Source organism: Ananas comosus, linkage group 4, assembly GCF_001540865.1.
Source record: "Ananas comosus cultivar F153 linkage group 4, ASM154086v1, whole genome shotgun sequence".
Lineage (NCBI taxonomy): Eukaryota > Viridiplantae > Streptophyta > Magnoliopsida > Poales > Bromeliaceae > Ananas > Ananas comosus.
Genome location: NC_033624.1, coordinates 13,061,169 through 13,087,714, shown reverse-complemented (window position 1 = coordinate 13,087,714; position 26,546 = coordinate 13,061,169). Strand labels below are relative to the sequence as shown.

Here is a 26,546-nt window from a genome sequence, read left to right as displayed (position 1 = left end):
TATTGAATTAAATCAAAAATGATAATGCAGTTTCATTAGTAATCTGATACAGAAATTTCAAATATCTGATTATGTCGAAATAACTTGTAATATTATATAACTCGAACCGGACACATCATGAGGGTATTTGTTGCATTACCATTCACTCTAATAGATATTATCCATAAAATATTAATTAATAATAAAATTATTTTTATTTTATATTAAAAATATAGAAACAATTTTTTAAATTAATTGTCATTTAAAATTATTAGTAGAATTAATTAAATATAAATTCCACGTCAAAAAAAAAACTGTCCGATCCAACGGTTGGGGACCACGCGCCGCGGTCCATGTTTGCCCACTCGCGCACTATCTGACTACCGCGAAGCGGGACATTTCGGTCAATAAAATAGCATGCAGGGGCATTTCCGTCCATTTGACAAAAGCGCATCCGAACCAGGGGTAAAACCGTAAATACGACAACGATACAGTTACCGATGCGTCATCCGAGCTCCGCCATTTATACTCCTCTTCCCCCACCTCCACTCCCACTCCTCTCTCTCTCCCTCTCTCTCTCTCTCTTTCTCTCTCTAGAATCTTCTCCTTCACTCTTCGTAGGAATCGATTCGACTCCGAAGAGAAGCGAAAGCGACCTGCTAGGGTTTCGACCAGATCTGGTAATCTCGCGCCGACTCGCTCTTGGGGTTTCGCGATTTATCCTGTTTTTGATGCTGTTTTGGAGGTGTCGGTGGGGGGGTTTCCCTTTTTGGTGTGTGATTTTGGTAGATGTCTCGTTTTTGCGGAGGGATTGGGCAATGTGCGTTAGATCTCAGGGGTTTCATTTGGTTTGATTTGGTTGTGGGATCTGGTGGTTGGTTTTCTGTTAGATTTGGGGTGGAAAGGAGGCATCTTGATGCTTCGTGATGTTGGATTCTTGGATATTTTAGGTTTGTTTGGCTCGGATCGGCGAGTTTAGAGGTGTTGGATTAGGAAAAGGTTTCTCTAATGCTACATCTGTTTCCTTAAATACGCGTGCCTGGATTTTGGTATTGAGATAATAAAGATCTGAAGGTTGTCTTGGCTAGAAATTTAGATGATGTTATCATTACTTTATTTTTTAATTTCAAATCATTTGGTTTTGGGTTTTCTTGGGTCTCTGAAGTGGGTATCTGTAAGTTTGAGTATGCTGCAATCAAGTCTTTTAAACAGGAAATAAAAAGAGTGTAACTTGCTTTTGATTGTAATTTGTAATATCCTTTGTAGCGTCTGATTGTTAAAATCCTTTCCCAGGATGTTTGATTGTAACATGCTTCATCTTTGGTCTTCTGGGGTATTAAGCAAAATAGATTCCAGAATATAAAAGTCACTCTGAATTTGTAGAATAGATTCTTGGTGCAAGTTCTTGGACTGTGTTAGGATCAATAAGCTCAAATATTTTCTGTGGTTAATTTTCAAGATTCTCGTATTGAAGTTATTGAGTTAACCTCTGTAATTATCTTCTTTTCCTCTTGGTTGCTTTTGGAATCATTAAAATAGCTAAATCATATCACATACTTGTTAGTACTTACCATGTCACAAATAGTTTAATGATTTAGGTGCATATATCTAGAAAAGTAAGTGCAATTATTTTTTTTTTCTTATATGTTGTTGTTTTTGTTGGTCTGAGGATTTACATATATTATTTTCATATAGTCACCCTGAAGTGAGACTATTTTGGAGACAGCTCAGAAGAGAATTAAAATCTTCAAGAGTTTTGCACATTACAAAATGGAGGGAGAGATAGATGTAAATGCAAAGCTCGATTATGCCTCTTTCCAGATATCATCAACCCAAAACAGGTGAGTAATAAAATACTAGATGTTTGCTAAATTGATATTATTCTCTTGCCACTATACCTCAATCTTGTTGCTTTGATTACACCGTCTGCAATATTGGAGTACATGAGTAGCTCCATCTGTATATCTATATGAGTTTTACTATTTGCTCGGTTATGGCTATGCTGAACTCAACCACGTTCTTTTCCTTCTTTTTCTTCTTTTACAAAAATGATGCACAGGTATGAGGTGGTTATTTGCAGTAAAGGCAGAACAGAAAAGCTTGCATCTGGTTCTCTTGATCAGCTATCGCAGTATTTATTAGAAGCAAAACAATTTCAGTCTGATTCATCAAATGGCACCTTTATTTTAGAACCAAAGCGAGCACTTCGAGGTTCATCTTGGTTCAACAAATCCACCCTTGCAATGTAGGTGCAATGGAAGGCATTCTTTGATATGACTACACTTTGTTTTACTGGAATGAATGCTGATAAAAGTTTTTCCTCTAGATTTTTACATATTGTTGGCTCCCCTGAGGCTTTATTATCAGCCAGTGGAACTGTAAGCGAGATGTCACAGTTGGAGGAAACTAGGAAGTTCCATCTTTCTCTTTATTCTAAGGTAGAGCGACTTCTCTGAAGTTTAAATCGTTGTCTCTGGAACCTTATTTATCTGAACTCATTAATAACCAGATATTTGTTCTTTATCAGGACGATTTGAACCACGTGGATGTTGGATTAGCAGGTACATGTGAGTTATCTATTTTATTGGATATTTAGACTTTTTCATGGTTTGTCTTCTAATTTTAGTTAAATAATTTGCCTTTTTTGGGGACTGTCTAAGATTATGAGATTCTGGCAATAATTGATGGACTTATGACATAGAAAATTTTCCATCATCTCGGATGCGGTGTGGCTATTTGTGACTTAAACTAGAAGATTGTTCCCACTAGCTTAGTTTAGCAATGTTGCTGATGGATGCTCTTATCGGCAGTTGTCTTATAGATTTTATTGGTTTGTTTATGTTTTATCAGACAACAGTGTTGGCAAGCTTTTAGATGTGTGCCTCTATTCTAGTCTGGTATAGCTAAAAGTTCTCAGTATATCGATTGTTCATGCATATTTTGTTTTGTTTAATAGTGCTTTTTAGTTTCTGCACAGAAGGAAATATGCTTTACTCAACTCATACTAATATAACGTATAATTTTTGATAAGTTACATACTTTTATAAAAGATTGAGAACAGTGACAATTTTTTCCTATATTTTCCATATCGATCATCTTTTTGTGTTTAAAATTGCAATACTAGTGCTCAGTGTTGTAGTTCTATTCTGTAACAGGTGGCTTGTTGAAAGACATAAGAGTGACTGAACAGGTAATTGCCATTTCTTCAAACTTCCATTTTCTAAATATTTTAGCTGCTAAGGGTTCATTTGGTGTAATAATTTTCAGATGAGAGGCGAAACAATTTCTTCGGATGCTACAAAGTAACTATTCTCTCATTTATCTTTTTTTCCCCTTCAGTTACCATTTTTATGTCCTCCTATCCACTCATTTTAACAAGATGACAACTGTCAGGAATGAATTGCTTCAAGCATTGGAGTTGAGATTGACAGCATTAAAAGAAGATATGGTGACTTCACTCAATCGAGCGGCTGGTTCCATTTTGTCCACCAAGCACATCTCTGATCTAATTGCATTTTCTCAGCATTTTGGAGCTATGGAATTACGGTATCTTTTCCCTCCCTGGCAATGTTACTCCCTGGAGAAATTTTGTAATAAATGGAATGTTAATATGTAGATTCGTGCTATTTAATAGGGCTAGTCAAATGTGTTTTTAGGCAGTGTCCTGCGAGTCATCCCATATACATTGATTACGTTGTTCATCCTATGCTAAGAAGCTATTAAGATAAAAATGAACATGACAGATCAAGAGAACTCCGTATCTCCTACAATCTTCTAATTGCATTCATCTTCAAACTAATGATTGAAGTTTATCTGGAATAGTTTTGCAGACTTGATTATTACTTTTTAGCTTCCCTCAATTCTGATCCATATTGAATTTATGCATTCTAAATTATCTGCGTCTTTCTCTTGTTGAGATTTCTAGTACAATCCAGTAATTTAATCCTTTCTATTTCTTATATGTAGGAATTTGTTGGCGAACTATCTGGCGATGATCTCTACCAACCAACCTGCAGAACTATCACGTGGACCGTTACAGCTTTCTTATGATTCGAAAGAAATGAATGAATATCCATTAGAGACTTCTCAGTCATATTCACAAGCTGGTAATGCTGAGCATGTTGTTATCTCCCCAGCAAAACTTGCACAAGTTGAGCGTATGAGCCCAACAGAGAGCGGCGAGTCTTCTGACTGGAGTGATGAAGATCAAAGAGCTGTCGAAAGAAGCCGTTCTTTTGTAAGAACTGCACCACACAGAAGATCAGCCTCTCCAATGAGACGAATCCAGATTGGTAGGTCTGGATCCCGTAGGTCAACAGCTCTTACCATTAAGAGCCTTAATTTGTTCCCTGCAAGAGAAAGAATTTCCATTAACAGGGATACTGATGGCGACAATGAAAATGGTGACGAAGAATTTGAACTGTCTACAAAGAAGCCTGAGAGCACAGTCAGAATGATGAGCGTCCGAGATGCAATCAGTCTCTTTGAGAGCAAACAAAAGGATCAGAGTTCAGATACACAGAAAAGAGCCTCGGGAGATGCATCTAACAGTACTAATAAGTCTGTATTGAGAAGGTGGAGTGCAGGTACAAGTGATTCTTTGGCACATCGGTCACAGGAAAGACGCTTAGATGCTGCTTCTGAAAGCACCTCCTTTAATCTACTTCCTGAGGAAGAGGAGAAGAAAGTAGTCGAAGTGAATGTCGAATCTGCTGCTCCAGAAAACAGTTTGGACCCACCTGAGATTGTGAAATCCCAAGTTGATATTTGCCCTCCAATTAGTAGTCCAATGGATTTAGTGAATTCACAACAGGAGGAAATTGGTGGTCGATCAACCGGTTCAGCTGAATGGAACCGCCAGAGAGAAGCTGAACTTAATCAGATGCTAATGAAAATGATGGAGAGTCAACCCGGCAAGCACAGAGACATTAATGAAATCTTTGATGAGCCAAAAGGAGATTTCTATGCTCCGTACAAGGAGAAAAGAGATGAGAAACTTAAAGCTGAGAGCGTAGGAAAGCAAGCAACAAAGGAAGCACGAAATAAAGTTCTACAGAAAACTCTTGGGCAAAGAAAAGCAGAGACGGCCATAAAAAAGGACGATACTACTAGAAAGAATATATCGTTGACTCATTCCCAAAGAGCATGGCGAAACTCAGCTCCACCTGTCTTATCCACGAAGGAGGCTTCAAAAACAGCTGCACCCAGAAGGCCTTCTCTAAATTCTCCATTGCCGCCAGCTGCACGTAGTTCAAGGTCATCAGTACCGTCACCAAAATCAATGGGAGTTCAACCACATAAATCCTATACTGGTTCCATTTCGACGCGTCTCAAAAAGACGCAGACATCACCTTCCTCAGTTCAGCCTAGTCCCAAAGCAGAGAGATCTACACAGCAAGTAAAAGCCAAGAGAGGAACTTTGACTCATAACAAGCCAGCCATTGAAGGCAGAGGAGATCCGAAGCTGAGTGCAGGGACAAAATCTAGAAATGCGAAAACTGTAAATAAACCAGCTTTGGATTACGACTCTAATGCGACAGCAAATCCAAAGTTCTCGAGCAGAGTCACAAAGAAGAGCAGTGGCATACCAGTTGAACAAAAGACCTTATTGAGAAAAGGCGCTGGAACTGGTCCTGCAGTATCCCCTTCTTTAGGCAAAAGCAAAGATTCTTGAGCTGATGATTCTCACAAAACCGATGCTTCTGTCACAACTAAGGCAAATACTAAGGTATCAGAGATTGTTCTTGCTCAAACAGCAAATGTTGTTGATGCAAATTTACAAATTTCACTATATAATGACTTGAATATTCAAATGACAGAGATTCTGGACCAGAGTTTAGCTGCATCAGAAGATAGGCTTGGATAAGGAGCTAGTCAAAGTTTCTGCAGCTGAGATCCAACAAGATTACAACAATACCGGCATCTCCACATCTGCATGGGTGGAAGTCGAACATCACGGAGTTCCTTTTTCATGTGAAAATGGCTTGTTAATTAATGCTGTTTCCATGGGGGTCGCACCAATTTCATCAATAATCCCTGGGATCCAACATTCACAATCGCAGATGGTTGAAGCTGACTGTAATGAACCGGAAATCGTTGAGTGGGGAAATACATAGATTCCTCCTTGATCTATCAGAGAGATGCTCCCCAAGGATTGAGGAGGCTGTTGAAGTTTGCCCAGAAGAGTAAGTGAGAGGCAAATGTGACTGATTTGGTTGGCCCATGTATTTTCTCCAAAAGAGAGAATGATCTCCAGGATTCTAAAGGTGCAAATATGAAGAACTTGGGCTCGTTATCAGGGCAAAGCTTCCCAACAATCAAAGGGCAATGGTTGTCAGAAGACCCTGTTGAGTGGAAATTTTGATTGTGGAAATTTAAGCGAGAGGGAGATTGACATCTGTGGGATGCATGAGAACTTATCAGGTAAATGCTCATCATTTTGCATTAAATTTGGGCTTTCACTGTTAGTGTATATTGTTCATCTTTCCAACAAGCATTCTGATCCATTGAAAGGCTGTACGTATCATATTTTCCTTTAGCATTCTTAGGATTACAACACCTTTGCGAACCTCATGTCGCACATTAGTCCTACATCCGAAGATGTTTGGGATTAGGGAAGTAGGGAAGTACTTTATAAATATGAAGATTAACATGATAGTGCTTGAAACTTGGGCTTATGCATTTTGTGCTACATGTATAAGACTTGCTCCTTCAAGTTATTTGCTAGGCCAGTCTACCCCTAGTTGTACCAGTATGTGTGGCTACTTGACTCCGCATCCTAAGTGTTACCCTCGATCAGATGGAAGATAGAAGCCCAAGTGCGACGGCAACATCATACGATAGCCAAAATCCTACCTGGACGTGTAATGGAAGGTTACAGGTGCAAATCCCACTTATAAGGATGTTAGAATTAAAATGGGGAAGTTTTCAGGCTCTAGTAATCCCACATCTGATGATTGCCTGGAAAAATAATTGGTCTATATTCCTGGACAAACTTGGGCCCAAGTATTTTGAGCCTTGTTCTACTTGCAAATAATTGTTGGCTAGGTTTTCGCCAGCGCACTTTCTGTTGGGTTACCTTTGGCAAGCCCCAAGGTCCAATATTTACAAAGTTTTAGCGCACGGAGCATCACAAACAGAGATGAGACGGACCAGGCGGCCCATCAGAAGAGAATGTAGGGCGTAAGGACTGAAAGTTGACCAGCGGTTAAAGAGCCTACTTAAAGGTACATTTTCTCCCTATATGGTTTTGCTAAATTAGAATCATTCTGCAGCGCAATCCGCTATCTGCTTCAGTTCATTATGTTATGAGATGTTGTGGGAATCGCATGCTCCCTCACCTAAAGTTCAGCTACATTCCACTGAAACTATGTAAAAAATCATCTCCTTTTTTTTTTTAATGTGTTAGCCCCTAGTTTCAGCTTCATTAGTCTTATTCAATCTTACACTATATTCCTGAATCTTGCACTTGAGGAAAATCTGATGATCGGTGTTTCCCCTCATCGATGTCAGGTGTGTAGATGCCATCTCTGTTTCAAAAATTGATGCACTATCCGGTTTTCGCTGTTGTTTTGCTAAAAAAAACTGGTTATATCGTTGTTGGCTCTTACTGTGAAAATGTAATGTATCATACCTAACCTAGGTAAACACTTCAGCACATTTTCATGGTCTTTTATAATGTATCATACACCCTCGGTTGATCTTGTGTATTATGCACAACCCATTTTCTAAGTAAGTTATTTAACCCCCACCAGGCCCCGTCTCCTGAGTAACATATGTTGTTTCGTTGGGTTTCTAGAAAGTGTTGTGTTGGTGTAGTCGCCTCAAACTCTCTCTGCGGCGCGCGCACAAACACACGCACAAAAAACAACCAAAGAAAACATTAGCTATAAACACAGAATGTAGCTGAGCTATAGGCCATTTTGAGTTGGTTACATAATTTTTTAAAATTTTAATTTTACTATTCAATTGTACTAACATTTTATCTTCAAATTTTGAATTTGTTGTTTATTTTTATAAGTTTAGTAAGAATATTTTATATAATTCTGACAACTAATTAAACATTTGAAAGGTCTGATAGGATAGCAAAATTAAAATTTTGAAAGCTACAATAGCAAAATTAAATTTTATTCGGATAGGCATATATAGAAATTTTAATAAAATGTTCTTAAAATTTATTTTATGAGACACGAAGTAGGTATTTGCCAGAGTCAAAGATCGAATAAGATCTAAAAGCCGAGCACTTTCTTAAAATTTCCAAACTTCAGGGGGTTTTGCCTTCAAACAACCAACTTTATTCTGGTTTACATTTTATACACACGGGAACGTAGGAGGAATTAAACTTGTCAATGCATCATTTGATAGTATGTCTCAGTTGCTGTCGACGACTTCTATTAAGGTCGGTTCATAGTCACTCGGGGCGTCGAACCCATGGAGATTCATCACTGTCGCAGCAACGTTGGCGAGGCTGGCGTTCCGCAAATCTTCCCGGAACCTCACGCCTCGTCTAAGCCCGGGGCCTCCGATCGCAACCGGAACCTATTAAGGTTTTGTTTGTTAGACGATAAGGAGATTAGAATGCCAAGTTCCTTTAAGGAAAAAACGTACAAAACTTATTTGAATTACGGATCAAACTCTAATTACTTATTTTAATAAATTTATAGTTGCGAGAATTATATAAAGTATACTAACTAAATCTTGTAAAGATAGGTGTCACATATAAATTTTAAAAGTCAAAGCGCGGTTAAAAGACTCGAGTCAAACAAATTAAAAAAAGATGAATAGTACAATCAAAATTTTGAAATGATGGATAGCTAAATCAAAATGATTCATAATTCAAATAGGTTTGTACGTTTTTGCATTCTTTTAATGAAATATGCAAACGAGAAGCTAGAAATAAGGAGATCCCAGCAGTTTCAGATAGAATGATTGTATGCAGAAAGAAAGGAAGGACTTTTAAGCTTACTGGATGAAGAGTATGAGAGGTGAGCAGTTGAACATTCCCATTTTTGTCGAGCAGCGGCTTCCCAGATTTGTCTCTTTTTACCATGTCCTCGGCGTTCCCATGATCAGCAGTGACTAGATAAATCCCGCCCACTTGATCAATCGCGTCAAGAACAATCTGGGAACAAGAAAAAACAACAAAAAGAATCCCTACCGTGATGCTTTATATTGGATGTTTAAAACTAGTTCTCAACCGTTTCCTACTAAATTGATCTTTTGGGTAGTATGGCATCAGAGTCGGTCCTAAAACCCTCGGATCTTTCAAGAGGTTCTAAGTTTGGTTTCCGCTGCATACCTACTTTATTTTTTTTCTGAATTAGTGATCAAAGAAGTTATAACTAGCGAGCATCCATACACACCTTAACTGCTTCATCAACAGCCTTGCAACCGACAATCGTTGCCTTGATATCACCAGTATGACCCACCATGTCTCCATTTGCTAGGTTGACGCGGACCTGCAAATATAGGGTAGCGAAATTCAGATTTACCGCAAAAGAAATTTAAATTTCTAACAGAAAATACTTCACCTGATGGAACTTGCGACTAAGGATCACGTCCCTAGCCTTTTCAGCAATTTCCAGGGCTTTCATTTTCGGTTGCGCATTGAATGTGATCCCAGTGTCGCTTGGAATTTCGAAGTATTCTTCCATATTAGGGTTGAAATACCCGGAACGGTTTCCGTTCCAGAAAAAAGTCACGTGGCCGAATTTGACAGTCTCACTGTCAGAAAATGATATAATAGACAACTTTAGAGTGTTCATGTATCAGCAATGTATACGAAAGGAGAGCAAGAGCAGTTCACGTTTTCCCTTCAGTAAACAATGTCAGCAGTCTAGAGCTTCAGAAGTTAACGTAAAATTCTTAGCTCAATAAGCCGGGAGAATTTTACTGAAAATATGGATGCTAATAGCACTACTCAAATAACACTTCAGCGGAAATTTTAGTCAGACTAAATTGGCCCTAAGCTACAAAAGCACAAAATTCTCATATATCGAAAATCATAATACCTGCAAGCAAAAGTACGGATGCTGTTATGTACCAAGTATTCACCGGATGTTCTCTCTATCTCTGGAGGAGAAACGAGATAGTGACTTGGGAGCTTCAATTCACCATCATACTGAAGCATTCCAGCATAGTGAATCTTCGGAAACCTCACGCGCTCGAATTTGTCGAAATTCTCATACTCCAGAGCTTTAGCGATCATAACCATCCGATCGGCCCTGAAATTGAATGTCACAACGGCATCACCATCCATTATCGGTCCAACTGGTTTTCCACTCTCATCGACTATAACAAATGGAGGCAGGTACTGATCATTGGCTTTGGGATCCTCTCTAAGCTTTTTTACGGCTTCAATAGCACTTCTAAACTTGTGTGGCGCTTCACCGAGTACGTGGGCGTCCCAACCGCGCTTAACAACTCCCCAGTCATTCTGTGTAGAACATAATATGGACATCAATCTATGAAACATGTGGAGATTTCTTTCGCTACCAACTCATTTCTGAAAAGATTTTCCACCTACTATTAGAATCTTTAGATTTATCTCTATAATTCGGTACTGTTTAGTTTGTAAAGAAATCTCTAGAAAATTGAACTGAACCAACCAATGCTAACCCCTAGTAGAGAAAAAGGACAAATTTGCTTCGAATTGATTTGTAGGAAGGCAACTGTAAGTATAGTTTCCAAAAAGCATTGTGCATTAAGACCAAATCAATTTTTCAATTTTAACACAAAGTACTTCAGCATTACATATAAAACCAAAACCATTGTAATCAACAACAACAAGTAGCTGATAATTCGTAAATGTAGAGTTGCTAGTCTTACCTCATAGCGATCCATGGTAACATACATGCGGCCCCCACCAGAAGCAATTCTTGCATCGACGCCTTTCTCCCTTAACTTTGCAAGGTCGTTCTCAAGCATTTCTACAAAGCCCACACTCGTACCGTCCAGGCAATCACGACCATCTGTAATGATATGAACGCGGATCCTTTTGGCACCATGCACACAAGCACCTTTCAGGAACATCTGCAATAATATAACATCATCATTAATTGGGATTACAAAAGAAAAAAAGCTAAGTTATTCAAAGAACATGACAATTCATGCACACCTGTAGTTGATCAAACCGTGAGTGGACGCCCCCGTCGCTCAGTAACCCGATTAGATGCAAAGTACCGTTATCGAAGCATTCTTTGATGTATTTAAAGCCTTCCCCTTCATATATCTTTCCAGAGGCAAGTGCCATATCTACTAGCTTAGCACTGCAATTGAAAAAGAACTTTCACTTGGTTTGCAAAACGAAGTACAGAGAACATGCACAACAAAGAATCAAAGATATCTTTAATCAAAGATATCTTTAAAGAAGCTGCGGCATTGAGTTAAATGAAAATTTCTTCTGTACATTTCATTCTGATGAAATCTGAATATCCTTTCTGATTTGGAATGGAATGTTAAAACGATTAGAAGAACTTGGCAAAAATTTCTAATGTTAAAACAGAGCACAGTTCACCCTTGGGCATATATTCGTCCGGCGCCCAGTGCATTGTGACCAACTTCGCTATTTCCCATATCATCATCTGTAGGAAGCCCCACTGCTGTTCCATGAGCCTTTAGTAATCTCCATTTCTCCGGTGCACCCTATGATTATATAGTGCAATTACAGTATTATGCATAGAGAGGAAATGAACAGTGCTATAATATGTATACATACATGAGATGAGTATAAAATTCAAATTCAAAATAGGGAAAAATATATAAATAGTCCAGTTCTGTCCTGTCTCTAAAATTTTTCACATAAAGATCTGGTTTCCATGTATTAAAATTTCCTCGCTGACTGTAAAAATAAAACCGGAAGTTCTTTTCCTGTAAAATGACCACCAAATGGCCATTTTATTACTTTTGTAAAATGATTAACTTGTTTCAATTTAGTCGAAACAGGGTTAGAAAGGTCCCCTTACAGAGAGTCTCAGAGGCCAAGGATGAAATTACAATTTGTGAAAAACTTGAGGGAATATGTGTTTAAGTGAAAAATTCAAGGACGAAATTGCGATATTGGTCTAGAACGGGGAGTTCCATACATTTTACCCTTCAAAATATTCTCTCTGATCATATAACCATTCATATGATCAGAGGAAATAACTAACAATCTCTAAGACCTCTTAGAAGTTTTTTCCATGGCTACTGTGATTTAGCACATATGTAGAACAGTAATTTTCATAACACAAAATCACCAAATTCACGACATCAAAATTCATTTATAAGCTAATGAATACTAGTATACTACCATACTACCAAGATTATTACCACCAATTTAACACCAACTTAATAAAAGCACTGATTTAGCTTGTAGATTTCAATTGAACAGTAAGAGAATATAATAATAACACAGTAAGAAGAACAAATTTACTCCTTTTAACCATCAAATTACTTACTAATCAGATAACTTTCCCCCCTCCCCCCTTTTTTCAGGAATCAGACCCGTATAGATCACAGTACCAAATTTTACACTTCAGAGATCCATAATCCATAATACAAGAGCACATTCCATAACCAAATCAATAAAGAAAATGATCTATGCACACAAGAATCGATCAAACAAACACATATGTATATTACCTTCTTGAGCGAATCCATCGTCGGTGTCTCGGCGAGGTGAATGCAATTGAACTCATCGGGATCAGCTTCTCCCCACCCATCCAAAACCACAACTGCTACAATTTTCCCCTTCGGAAACTTCGAATTCTCCACCAACTTCCATGAGGAACCTGAGCTACCCATTTCGTCGAACACCCTAAGAGCACCATCAAAATCATCACCGAGATGAGAAAATTTACACTACAAACGCAATTTTTTCACCATTAACACGAGTAAACAGCGGGAAAAAGGTGATAAAAACGATACCTTTAAGAGTTTTCGCTAGGGTTTTGTGCGATTTGGGAGAACGGTGGAGGTGATTAGCACGAGTATTTATCGTGTTGGTTTTCTCCATGGCGACGGTGCGATCGCTCGACCGTTTGAGAGAATTGAGAATTTGAGATGCTCTACTACGCTTACCACATAACACCCCTCTCTTAAACGAAGGTGAAAATCCCCTCAACAATTTCGATTCTTGAATTTGACCCCTCCACCTCAAAATTTTTTTTTTTGGTTTACTTTTAACAGTTTATTAAGTTAAAATTTGTTAAACTTTATGGATCAATTCGCTATTACTAATTAATAAATCAATTTAGTAAAATCATTAATTTATTTAAAATCATTTCAATTTAAAAAAATTAGACTAGTCGCAGCCAATGTAATTATAGTTAGTTAAGGGGGATTTTGAGTATTTGGTGCCTTACTTTCTCGTTGTTGGGGTAGTTTTGTTGGTACGTTTTTGTGTCCATTAGCGTTTTGGTGTGTAGTTAACACAAGTGTCCGTGTTCGTGGATTTGCTAGTAACATCTAGATAGTTTGAATCACGGGGGACACGTGGCGCGTTTCCAGGAAGCTTCCATTTTTTTTCCCGCCATCGGTTTATTTATTGAGGATGAAAATGTATGGAGAGCCCCTCAACTATAGACTCGTTTAAATGAGCATCTTTTTTTTTTGTAAAAATAATACAGAATTTTCCTGAATTATATACCATTTTAAATTTACTATTCAATCTTTTAAAATTTTAATTTTATTATCTAATATTTTAATTTATTTAATTTGAGCCAGTGAACAATATTTTGACTTTAAAATTTAAACTATTTGTTTATTTTAATAAATTTATAATTACGTGAATTGCATAAAGTTATACTAACTAACCCTAAAAAATCTAAATGACGCATTTAAATTTCAAGTTAAAATGTTGTTGACCGACTTAAATCAAATAAATTAAAAGATTGGATAGTAAAATTAAAATTTTAAAAAGTTGGGTAGCTATAACTAAGAATGGTTTACGGTGCAGGTAAGTCCAGTATGTTTTTTTTTTCTCTTTTAGAGTTGAGGTTCCTCACCTTTCAAATTTTATATTTAACTTTTCGCAATTAATTTTTTTAAAAATTAATTTCTTAATTCTATTAGATATTTGTTTGAATTTTTCTAATTTTATCTGCTAAAAAATAAACAAACTATTAAATTTGATAATATTACTTGTGCATTAATAAAATTTCTAATTTAGTTGATAAAAATTATTTGATTACAAAAATTTAAAAATAGAGAAAGAACCAATCAAAGAAGTAAAAAAATTAAAGGGGTTTCCATACATTTTTAACTTATTTGTTTATTTAAAATGCTAATCCCTACACCCGGCATAGGAATACACAGCTTATACTTACATATTGTGTGGTTCAGGAATAAACAAAAATTACTTATTTACTACAACAGAATTAGATTATAGAGATATATTTTTAGAACATTTTTATATAAGTGTATCATTTATGTCAAACTTTTTTAAAAAATCTATTAAGACCTAAATCTAAAACCCAATCCAATCACAAACAAAAAGTTTCTCTACTTAACCAACCCCATCCAGCCCACTCGGTCTGATTACAAATAGAAAAGAAAAAAAAAAATTGATCACCATCTCTGGCCCCTTCTCCTCCTCCGCCGCCGCAGCCGACGGGATAAGGTTCCGGCGGCTGGAGTTCGGCCGCGAGGATCTCGCAGGGACTGTAGAGGACTACAATTGCCACATGTCTCTTTGCCGCAGGTCGTTGAAGGAGTGGGTGCCAAACATCAAGACGGTCTTATATATAGCGACCTCACATATAGCAATACCTTTAAAAAGTGTCGGTAATTTAACCAGCAACACTTTTTTTGACATGTACCAACATTTAAAAATGTCGCTATACACCTTTTTTTATTGTAGGTACAATTTAAAAAATAAGTAGGAATAAGAATAATTTCTCGTTTGGGTGAAAATTAGATTGTTTGCAGGAATAAGATAATAGTGTTTAGATGATTTGATTGGAATAGCGAGAACAAAAGTAATTATAATTTTAAATTAATAATATTTTATCTAATTAATTGCTATTAAAATATTAGTTAAAAATAATTTAATAAATTAAAAAATTATTAGCTATGAATATTGCATAAGATAATAAAAAAATATTAATGAATTAACTAATTACATTAATTATTTAATCAATTATAAAATATAACTTAACTTTTTAATTAATTAGTAAATTATTTAATTAGTTAGATGATTTGTTAAGAAAATTAATTTAATTAGTCAAAATATTAATTAGCTGAGCAATATAAATATTATTTATTAGATAAACAGATTAAATAATTAATTTTTAATGAGTTAATTAACCATAAATGATAAATTAATTGATTACTTAACTCTTTAAGCAGTAGATAATGATTTAAATATATTAATTAGATTAATTAATAAATTAATACAAAAATTAAAATTAGATTTAAATTTTAATTAAGCTTGTTCCCACTTTGGAACAAGCTTGTTCCGGTGCGAGAGTGAAATATCTGTTCCACTCTTATTTCCCATTATTCTTAATCGTGAATAACTATAACAAAAATAACGCTTGGATATAACAAAGAAGGAATAATGACTTATTTTGCTTCTTACATCTTAAACGAAGAAAAAGTTCATAAAATTTGTGGACAGTTTTAGTTAAAAAGGTTTTTTGTGATAATATAAGTGAAAAAAAATATGGGCCACATAGAAAAAATACTAGAATGTAAATTTTACCTCTATACTATAGGGTGTGTATTGCTCTTTATTTATTACTAGATACCAACTAATACAATCTTCACGAATTTTGATGCAGGGTTGAGGTTGGGTGAAGTGTCCCATTTCATAATCTAGTGCCACGTCACGCCTGAATTAAAATATTTGTTGGGCCGGATTCTTCTCGGCTTTTTGGGTTATGCTAAGTCAAATTTTTAGCCCATGTTCCATGGTTACGCTATATTTTATTATATGATAAATATGCAAAGCTACATAATTTTTATTATTATTATTATTATATAGAATTGAGCTCATATACTTTTAAAAGTATCAAGTCATTGGTGCTTATAGATTTTCGGTCTTTGAATGAATGTTTGTAGAGTTAGAATAATAGTGGTTTCTTACGATTAAACAAGTAATTTGTAGAATAGTGTAATTTAAGAGATAGATTCAGTCAAAAAAATAAATTTAACGGTGAAAAATTAATTACAAGTACGAAATATTTGGTGCTTTTAAAAGCACCATAGTGGAACTCTTATTATTTATTTATACACATAATAATTCATGATGTTTGTTTGTGTCATCGACTCATCGCTGAAACTCTTTTGTATATGAGACATTGAGGAGCAATTCCGATGGATAATCGAAATAATATATAACATATTAATGGGTTGGGAAGGATGCATTTGTATTTGGCTTCAGTTGATTTCATTTTTATTCAATAATAATTTTCAGTAAAACAAGAAGATCAACATAAAAAGTGAAAGTAGGAGTATGTCTCTAAAGTCCGTTTTGGTAATACGGTGGTTGAAAATATTATTTTTATTTTATAAAAATATATCAAAAAATGTTTTTACTTTTTTTTATACGGTAAAATTATAATTATAGTCATATTATCAAATTACGTCTAAATCAATGTCAGAATCACCAGATTTTTTTTCGGTGCGTGGAATCGATAGATTTTTTCTTTTTTTCTTTTTTTTTTTTTTGTCTGCGGTAGCAAATGGATGAAATGGAGCACATATTTTTTAGCAAAATTGCGTAAGTGTTGTGTGGCTATTTATTACAGGTGACAATATAATATAATGTATAATAATAATATAATATAACTACGATTGAAGAACCTAAAGGCCACGCGTTTTGGCCCTTACGTTAATTACACGGAAAGCGATGGCAACAGCCGCCACTGTATGTTTACTTAGGCTTCGTTTTCAGCGACTCGACAAAAGTTAGAAACGACTGAACATTTCTAACCCCCACCAAAAAAAAAAAAAAAAAAAAAAAAAAAAAACTTCCCACTATAATTTTGTACCTTTTTTGATATTAGTAATCTAAGTTCTAAAATGCTATTCAATTTGGTATATCCGTTAGATTTCAGCATTCTTACTTTAATCATGACTGTAGCTTTAAATGCGTATCAAATTTAGTATCTGTAGTTTTTATTTTTCTCTTTTCGATCGGTTCCCTTTGTTAATATTTTATTAAATTAGATAGTACAAAAACTTTCAAGATACCCGTATCTATGGATTATTCGAATATTTATTTTGTAGCCTAATTTAGTTTTAACTTGTCACTGATTTTTTTTTCCTCCGTTAATATTTCGTTAAATTATATACAAAAAACTTCAGATGCCCTACCTAGGTTTATCGAATATTCACTTTAGTACCTTTTAATATTAACTTTGTCACTAATCTAACGAAAAAAATTAGTGAAATGGATAATAAAAAAAAAAAAAATAGAATAACAGAATACTAACTTGATACACGTTAAACCAATGGTATTAAAGTGAGAAAATGTGAAACCGTAAAGAAGTTATTTGAAGTGTACCCAAAAAATTATCTGCAATCTAAAACAGATTTGAACTATGCCATTCTTACAACAAACCATCCGGTTAGAGCAAAACTGATTACGACGTTCGGAAAAAGTTAAATTACAACCGAACTTGTATAGTTGTATCCACGACAATAAGATTACAAAAGTTTAAGAAATTTATCGAAAATATTTTGACGGCACAGCATATTTCCTACTTCCTTCGCGCTCAATAAGCACAAAAGAAAAAAAAAAGAAAAAAAAAGAAAAAAAGAAGAAGAAATGCTTCCAGGGCTTACATGAAGCATCAAAAATACATGATGGCCTTTCCTTCTCCTAAAAATAAGAAAATATATATATATGTATGTATATATTTTTAACCATCCCATTCTCATCGCACATCACACATCACACATCACACACATGAGGATGAGAGAGTGGATGCAAGAGAGAGTTAATACTTAATACATATAATATAATATAATAATAATAATAATAACAACCGCCGCAACCATGGTGAGCTTAATTAGTATATATGTGGTGCGGAGGTGATGAGTCTACAAATTCAAAAAGGATTGTGGTGGGATTACAGCTAGCGTGGTTTACCGGGGGAGAATGAGGGAGCGGAGGAGGATGACGATGGCCATGGCGGCGGCGGCGTCGAAGGCGGGGGCGACGACGAGGCGGAACACGTCGGGGCCCACGGCGGCGCCCTTGGCCTCCACGGCGGCGATCGGGCGCCGCGAGGCGTCGTACACGGCCACGCTCCGCCGCGCGTACGACCCCTCCACCGCGTAGCCCCCGGTCACGTGCGCCAGCGCCGGCGAGGGGAGCAGGGTCACGTGCTTCCGCACGGAGAAGAGGGGCTCGCCCCCGACCTCCTCGCCCTTGTACACGATCCAGCGCTCGCTCAGGCTCAGCTTCTGCATGCGGCAAGGTAACGCGAAATCCGTTGAGATTTGTTGATTTTCATTAGTTCGTTGTTTTCTTTCGTTTGATTAAAGCTGCGAATTACTACGATTCGAACGAGTTTAGGGAGGGGATTTGAAAGGATTTAAGGATTGTTTTAGGGTTTTAGAGAGAAATTCGATCGGGACACAACGACGATCGAATCGATCTTAAAAAACGTAGAAACGGGATCAAAACCCCGAGATCGATCGATCGAAAGCTAGCTAGGTAGGGATTTTACCTTGCGGCGGATGGTGAGGAGCGGATTCCCCGCGGCGTCCATGAGGACGACCTCGCCCCGGCTCCCCGACGCGTAGTCGTCGACGCGGAACACGAGGTTCCCCTTCGCGTCGAACACGGTGAACCCCTTCCCGTTGAACAAAAGCGACCTCCGCCACACCGTCAGAGCCACGGCGGCGCCGTCGCCGGAGACGGTCGGGATCTTAGTCTCCGGCGCAGCAGCGTTGGGATGGACCTTCGTCATCGATCGCCGGGGCTAGGGTTCCGACCGCCGGATATAGGGTTCCGGAGGGGTCCAAGAGTGGGGAAGTCGGGTTGAGTCGGGGACGAGGAGCATCAGCAAGTGGGATGCTTCATTTATACCCCACCTATGTACGGAAATGCCCTCGGGGTATTTCGGTAATTACAAAGCACGTGCTACGCGCGTGCGCACGATGAGAAAATGTGCGCGAAAATATTATTTTATATAATAATAATTGGAATGGCTAATGATGGGTCTATAGTGTTTCTTTCCTTCGAAGATTAAAAAAGTGTAAAAATGCATTTTAGTCCCTGACCTATTCTACATTTAGACAAAGTCTCTAACATTTTATAATCACTTACTATAAAATAGTATTAAATATGTAATTTTATAATAAAATTTTATAGTTTTAACTGTTAGAATCAATGCGCAACAGCTGTACGTAAACATTATGTAGATTGACGCTCGAAATTTCAAATTCAAAATCTAATTATTTTATATTTTAAATAAGTTTAATACAAAATCACAATTTAATCAAATAGAAGATTTATTTAAAATAAAATATAAAATAATTTGCTACCAATTCCAATTTAAGGTTAGTGGCTTGGAGATTCATGCCACATGACAAAATTAGAGAAACTTAAAATAAAAATATCTGAGAGAAAATGTACAGAGGCCCCTCACATTTAACACTTCTGCAAATTATGCTGTAACTTTTAATTTTGATAATTAAACTTTCTAAACTTTGTTAAATTTAGTCGCTTGCATTGCAAATAACATTCTAAAGCTAAATAAATTTCTCATGCTCATATCATAATTTGAAAAGACTAAATAAATTTTTCTGTGTTTCGAAGTTGTACAAAATTATGTACTGATACTCGATCAGAACGACTATTCAATTAGCAACTTTTCTCTCGGAGATGGATCTATTAAATTAGTGGATAAAATTTTACGAGTCTAACTGCTGAAATTAAAAGTCTATATATTTGTACATTTTTCCCTATATATTTAATAAGGATTAGTGGGGTTTGAAAATAAGGATGGTGGGGATAAGCACCAATGATTTTTTTTTTTGTTTTTATTTTTTTGGAGGTCCATGGTCGGTTTCAGTGGGGATATGTGGTCATCATAATTAGTGGCTCAGAGTGACTTACCTAGTAATCTCAGTAATTAAATATCCAAATATGCTGGCTTAATGATACAATAATCCAATATTATAATCATCAGGATATGTTATTAAAGTACCATTGGACAATTTAGGGAGTACTAGGACTAATATATCACTAATATATCCTGTGCTTAGACTAATAATAATATATTGATTAGTCAATAAAGAGTACTCGTGAACTATTAATCATAAATGGGAGTTTATGTGTTGTTGATATATTGGTAAATAATGTATAGCACCTTAAAGAACAACCGCGAAGCATTAATCAAAAGCTTATACAGTGAGTTATTTAATTTATATCATTTTTTGGATTTTGCAAAACTCGATTTCTAGTGTAGTTAAACTCTGCATATTTTCATCGCTAGTTCATCATAAATTAAATAGTTATGTATTAATCAAAGGACCAAAAAAAAATCATAATCGAACTCTGCTTCGATCGTTTCAATTCACCCAAAAAAAAAAAAAAACAATCCTCAAATGTGAAAAATTCTCTCCATAGTAAGTAAATCAAAATTCCACTACATTAGATTATTTTTTGGCTTAACTATAAGGGAAATAATTAATTAATGAACTTTATCATTAGGACAAAAGAGAGGATAAATAAGTATTTTATTAATCCCATTTTTGGTGAGAGGTTTTCTAATCAAAGTTGCTTTTGATTAAATAAAATAATTATATATACTTAGGAGTGGCAAAGAGGTAATTGTGAGCATTCTAACTGGCAATCAAAACCTCCCAAAAATTTGTCTTATTAGATTGCATGCATCATGATGATCCACATGATTTGTTCATATTTAACCATTCATTTTACTTAAAATTTTTTTAAAAAATAATAATCTCTGTGCAATTTATGTACAATAGCCACAAATAAATTTCTTTTTCTTTTTGAACATGTTTATAGACTTCAATTTTAGAACTCGGTCTCTGAAAAATTATAATCTATATCTTATTTTAATAAAGGTATAATCACTGATCGAATTCTCAGCTTTTTAATATTACTTTAAGATAAGATACTTAAATTCGGTATTTTTATTTATTTATTTTTATTTGTGCATCTCTCAGATGAGTCGCGTGTTAGATATTGAAGTGCAAAAATTTCTTTGGTATCTTTAACAACCAAAAACAATGTATAATTTTTAAAAGTTCTTACACTATCAAGATGATGGTACAAAACCATTAAGAAAAATGCAATTGATAAGACTACTTTGTTGGTATTTATGCAATTAGTAAGCCTAACTTTTTGTCTTGCTCATAAGCTATACATAAAAAATAGTGCATGACACCAATAAAAAAAAAAATTAATCACATTATCACATATAGTTGTATGGTGTACTAGTGTTTGTTTGAATAATTTCTCTTCTCTAAAACAAAACATGTCAAATTTTTGCTATGAAATTTGACATGTTTTGTTTAAAATTTCTACTTTTTGCTACAATTGAAAGGTATTCCAAAACTTGATAAAAAAAATAAATTAAATTATCCTGATCTAAAATCTTAGAATATTTTATAAACTATGAAATTTAATGGTTGGGTTTCATTATTGGCCTTGTAACTCACATCCATCACTTGATAATAATGAGATATCATTTTATCAACTAAGTATGCCCACCAATGGAAATTTGTAAAATTTTATGAAAGGTTTTTTTTTTTTTTTTAATCATAGTATTTATCATGTTTAACTGTGAGAAATAATATAAAAAAGCTGGATTCCAACTTTTTGAGAGAGTAACATAGCAAAGCAACAAGACAAAAAGTTAGCAAGCTTTAGTTGTGTCACACAATTATGTTGGTTACATGGTCCAATTCACCCATGAATCACATTTTTTTGGGACCCTATACATTTTGGACTTAGTCTTTGGCCACAGAACATTAATGAGAGAGCACTTGTTCCTTCCAAAAAAATAAAAGAAAAAAAAAAACTTACAAAGACATATATATATATATATATATATATATATATATATATATATATATATATATATATATATATATATATATATATATATATTTTTACNAAAAAATCCTCAAAAAAGAAATTATTTTTTTGTGTGTACTATCCCTTATCCTAGTGTTTTTTTTTTCTTAATGAGAAAGGATGGTCCCTTTTTAAATGATTGAAATATTTTTCTAGCAACTTTTTTTTTTTTTCCCTGGATTCAAATTTCATGGGAATTTGTAGTATTATTAATTTTTCTTATATTTAATTTAACTCAACGTCTCGAAAATATTTCACAGTTTGGTTCTATCAAAATATCTCGAGCTAACACAAATGCTAATTATATTTAAACTATTATTTTTGAATAGTTATAATTGTTTTTGCATCGTTGATACAGATTTTTCAAAGTGCTATTCTTATATGGGATAACTTCAAAAAACCCCCTGTGGTTTCGTACTTTCTCACTTTAGTACCCTGTGGTTTAAAGTGTATCAATTTGCCCCCTTGTGGTTTCGTTTTTCTCTTTTTTTTATCAATTTTATTTTATTTTTTTCTTAAATCAGTGACAAAATTAAAATTAAAGGTACTAAAGTAAATATTTGGTAAATCTAGATGGATATCTGAAGTTTTTTGTATATAATTTAACGAAATATTAAGAAAAAAGCTATAGAAAAGATAAAAACAAAACCACAGAGGGGGCAAATTGATACACTTTAAACCACATGGTATTAAAGTGAGAAAATACGAAACCACAGGGTAGTTTTTGAAATTTTTCCTTCATATATATATATATATATATATATAATTGATATACTTGCGTATAAGAGATGGAGATCTTTGTTTTTTTTTATACATGCAATCGAAAACAACGTAAAGATAGAATTTATCAACCACCGACTGAGCTATTGAGAGGCCGACAATGGCCATTGTCCTCCTCAACTTTTTGAAAATTACATAACAATTCCTAATTATGATACAGTAAAATTTAAAATATTATGAATTTTAGGCGTCAAGATAATTTTATTTTATTTTTGTAAAAAGTTTGTGCCTTATATATTGTACTTTGTTATAAAAATCTTGGTTCCATCCCGATTATCAATATATCATATAAATATTATTATTATTATTATTATTATTATTATTTTTGAGAGATAGGTAGCATGCTACCCGCTTCGTTTATTTTATTTAGAAATAAACTTAGCTGGAAATGTGAATCAATTAGTATTTGAACTTAGGTCTCGGATACCAACCACCAAACCCTTTGCCACTTACATAAATATTATTTTTATTATTATTGATATGTTGGTATATATAATACAGGGACTTTTTATTAATTTGTAAAAAAATTTAGAATAACATATAGGTTTGTTGATACATTAACAATATTATATTTATTTGATCCTTTATGGAGACCAGAAATATTTCCACTGTGACAAGTCCTCTCATGTACAGAGAATCAAAATGTCCTTCCACAACATCAATGCATGTTTAACCAAGCATTAATTGGTGGCTATTTTCTTTCTATTTGGTCACCATTATCATCACCATGGTTTCAGATTGAAAATGACTTCGATTGAACTAAAGTTTAGATAATCTTTTTTTAATGCTGTTTGTTTAATAGAAAGTAAATAGCTTCGGAATTGTAGTGATCTTATCTTTTTTCTATCAAAAGAAAATTATTTTACTTCTTTTTTTAACTAAAACTGCGAAGCAAATAAGTTTCAAACTTAGAGACCTTAGATACTAATTATCAAGGCTTTTGCCTGTTGCAATAGAGATGGTCGGTACTTTTTATTTATTTTACTGGATAGTATCACAAGAATGAAAAAATTTACAATGATTCATATTTTTGTTATTTTTAGGGGAAACTTCAAATTACCCCCCTGTGGTTTCGCAGTTTCTCACTTTAGTATCCTGTGGTTTAAAGTGTATCAAGTTAGTACTCTGTGATTTCGCACTTTTTTACTTTAGTACCTTGTGGTTTTAAATGTATCAAGTTAATACCCTGTGGTCTCAATTTTTTCTTTTTATTATCCATTTCGGGGGTATATAATTTAACGAAATATTAAACCACAAGGTACTAAAGTAAGAAAGTACGAAACCACAGGATATACCAATTTGATACATTTGAAACCACAGGGTACTAAAATGAGAAAGTGCGAAACTACAGGGGATATTTGAAGTTTCCCCTTACTTTTATATGTATTTTTTCCTAATTGACTTTGGCACTACCCAGCGCGAAGTTAATTACGGTATATTTTTGAAAAGTTGAAATAACAAGTGAATTTAACTTAGGATGAATCAATCAATGAAAACAGACATTTGCGGTCGAAAATAACTCACCTCTCTCCACTTTTGACAAACAAATATGCCCTAAATCGTCTATCGAATTAAATAGACAGTTTTCTTCAAAAAAATATCTTTTAATACTTTTAGTAAAATTTTCGAACGGCTGTAGTTGAGACATGCAGAAGCAAAAACAACAACCATATAAAATAAAATTTTAATTTTAATTTTCTTTTTCCTGTTCAAAATGAAACAACACACACACTTGATCACTCCCTGCAACAAATTTAATTTGTGTGGAACATAGTTAGTTAATTCGGATTCGGCACAAATTCGGTACGGATATAATTCGGATAAAATTTATCTTCTAACATTTATATTCGTTGAAAAATACGGCTAAAAAACGGATTTGTCAATTTTTCGGATACATGATTTATACAGATATTATACGTTCACCAATTAAAAATTCGGTATAAAAAATTCGGCTATTAAATTAAGTTTTTTTTCTCTCAAAATTTATGCTATTAGCATAAATATTCATATTTCTTAAGAATATAAGAATAAATAGCTACAAAATTAAGTTAATTAAGTAAAAAAAATAGCTAATTATATTACGCCTCAAAATAAATAAATAATTAAGTAAATAAGAGATTAAGATAGTACATAAGAGATTAAACTTTTTTGATTGAGTAATTTTTTTCTTTGGGGGGTTTCTTTCTTCTGTTTTGGGCGGGGGAACAGGGTTTTTTTTTTTTTTATTTCTGTTTTGGGCCAGCCGTGAGCGCGAGCGCGAGCGCTTGCACTAGCGCTCGCGAGCGAGCCGCGAGGCCCGCGACCCGCGCACGAGCGCGATCGTGAGCGTGTGTCTTTTTGGCCGAATAATTCGGGGCGCCCGAATTATTCGCGAATAAGTATTTTTTACCCAAAAAAACGTTTTTTTGGTGAATTTTTTGAAAAAATACGAATACGGCCGTTTAATTCGTTTCTTCAAAAGTTCGCGAATAATTTGCGAATTTAACTAACTATGGTGTGGACTAGTAAAAAAAGCTAAAAAAAAGTTGAAGATGATCCCCATTTGAATATGTTATATGGGGACCTCAAATTAGAAAAAAAGAAAAAAAGAAAGTTTTGTGTTGTCCCTATCCTTTGGATTATTTTTTGATATCCTCTTTTAGGAGGTGGTGGGGCTACTAAACTAGGGTTCCAATGTTATATTCACATGGCTTGTGCATGGGAAAAGCTCCCTAATAGGGTTGTAGAACATTCCAACCTCTCCATGTTCTCTTGTCATTTTGTGCCACCCCAGCTTGAATTGTTCCAAAATAATGGCCAAAAATAAAGATTCTTGTTAGATCTTTTTCTATTGTAACTAATGCTTATTTTTATTTTTCAATACTTTTTCCTTTTTTAAAAAAATAAAAGAAAGATAAGTATGCTGTTCGTTTCATTAATTTTTAGAAAAAAATAAATTTAGCTAGAAATATAAAGTGATTATGTTTTAATTTGTAAGTTGCGTCAAAAAATTATCACAGAATATTGTTAATATATCAGTTTTTTATAGTGAAAATAAAGCTTGTTGGATAAAAAGAAAAAAATACTTTTAACTTGTTTTTTTAAGATTAACACATTATTTCGTATATAGCTGAGATACACTATTTCGTATAATATACACATTATTTCGTATATAGAATTATGTTTTTTTTTTGTGAAAAAGGGACCGAAATACTAAACGAAATTGCAAAAATATCTCAGAAAATAATTTTCTAATAAGAAAAGAATTTTTCGTTCATTTGGTTTCTATAACATATAGTTTTCTCTCGGAAGTTCTTTTTTTTTTCCAGATTTTATAAAAAAAAAAAGTCTCTTTTTCGTTTCTCGAAGTTTTTAATCCAAAGAAAAAAAATGAAAACTGTGGAATTAATGTTTTTCATAATATTTTTTTTGAAATTATTTTTTTACGACTTTTCAAGAAACCAAACAACTCCAACATAAAAAGATATAGATTCCCGAAGTTCTCGAACTTTCGAATTTGGTTTATTAGGGTTACTAGCTAATTCGACGTCCATATCATTAATTTGTGACAAAATTGTAAGAAAATAGAGTCACCATCATGATTTTTTTTTTTATCAAAATTACTAATTTTATCTCCAAATATCACTCTTTTGACATAATTATAAGACAATAAAGTTACCATCATAATTAATTATTATAATGTTTTTGAAACAATGCCAACATCGTATAGATTAGATTTATGAGGTTAAATCAAGGCGTATTTAGT

The 26,546-nt window shown here is 34.3% G+C and overlaps 3 protein-coding genes across 6 annotated transcripts; 1 reads left to right on the top strand and 2 right to left on the bottom strand.

Annotated features, from left to right (window-relative positions):
• On the top strand, positions 502–7,581 carry LOC109708881. Of its 3 annotated transcripts, none has more exons than XR_002215838.1 (10): positions 502–659; positions 1,675–1,820; positions 2,039–2,224; positions 2,306–2,417; positions 2,507–2,540; positions 3,135–3,169; positions 3,247–3,281; positions 3,373–3,525; positions 3,946–5,707; positions 5,799–7,581. XR_002215838.1 is itself a non-coding variant. In XM_020230798.1 (9 exons), the coding sequence occupies exons 2-9, from the start codon at positions 1,750–1,752 to the stop codon at positions 5,651–5,653; spliced, it is 2,334 nt and encodes a 777-aa protein (XP_020086387.1). In that variant the 5' UTR covers positions 502–659; positions 1,675–1,749; the 3' UTR covers positions 5,654–7,581. The 3 variants fall into 3 exon arrangements, 1 of the variants encoding a protein (XP_020086387.1); XR_002215839.1 differs by having other exon boundaries at positions 511–659; positions 1,706–1,820; XM_020230798.1 differs by having other exon boundaries at positions 3,946–7,581.
• On the bottom strand, positions 8,123–13,026 carry LOC109708430 (2,3-bisphosphoglycerate-independent phosphoglycerate mutase-like). 2 transcript variants are annotated; one of them, XM_020230165.1, is made up of 10 exons: positions 12,886–13,026; positions 12,601–12,775; positions 11,495–11,622; positions 11,096–11,246; positions 10,807–11,010; positions 9,990–10,414; positions 9,510–9,702; positions 9,342–9,437; positions 8,945–9,100; positions 8,123–8,517 (listed from the first exon to the last, which is right to left on the bottom strand). In XM_020230165.1, the coding sequence occupies exons 2-10, from the start codon at positions 12,760–12,762 to the stop codon at positions 8,350–8,352; spliced, it is 1,683 nt and encodes a 560-aa protein (XP_020085754.1). In that variant the 5' UTR covers positions 12,763–12,775; positions 12,886–13,026; the 3' UTR covers positions 8,123–8,349. The 2 variants fall into 2 exon arrangements, with proteins under 2 accessions (XP_020085754.1, XP_020085755.1); XM_020230166.1 differs by lacking the exon at positions 11,495–11,622.
• On the bottom strand, positions 17,555–18,981 carry LOC109708425 (protein LURP-one-related 8-like). The gene is made up of 2 exons (XM_020230161.1): positions 18,639–18,981; positions 17,555–18,372 (listed from the first exon to the last, which is right to left on the bottom strand). The coding sequence occupies exons 1-2, from the start codon at positions 18,879–18,881 to the stop codon at positions 18,052–18,054; spliced, it is 564 nt and encodes a 187-aa protein (XP_020085750.1). The 5' UTR covers positions 18,882–18,981; the 3' UTR covers positions 17,555–18,051.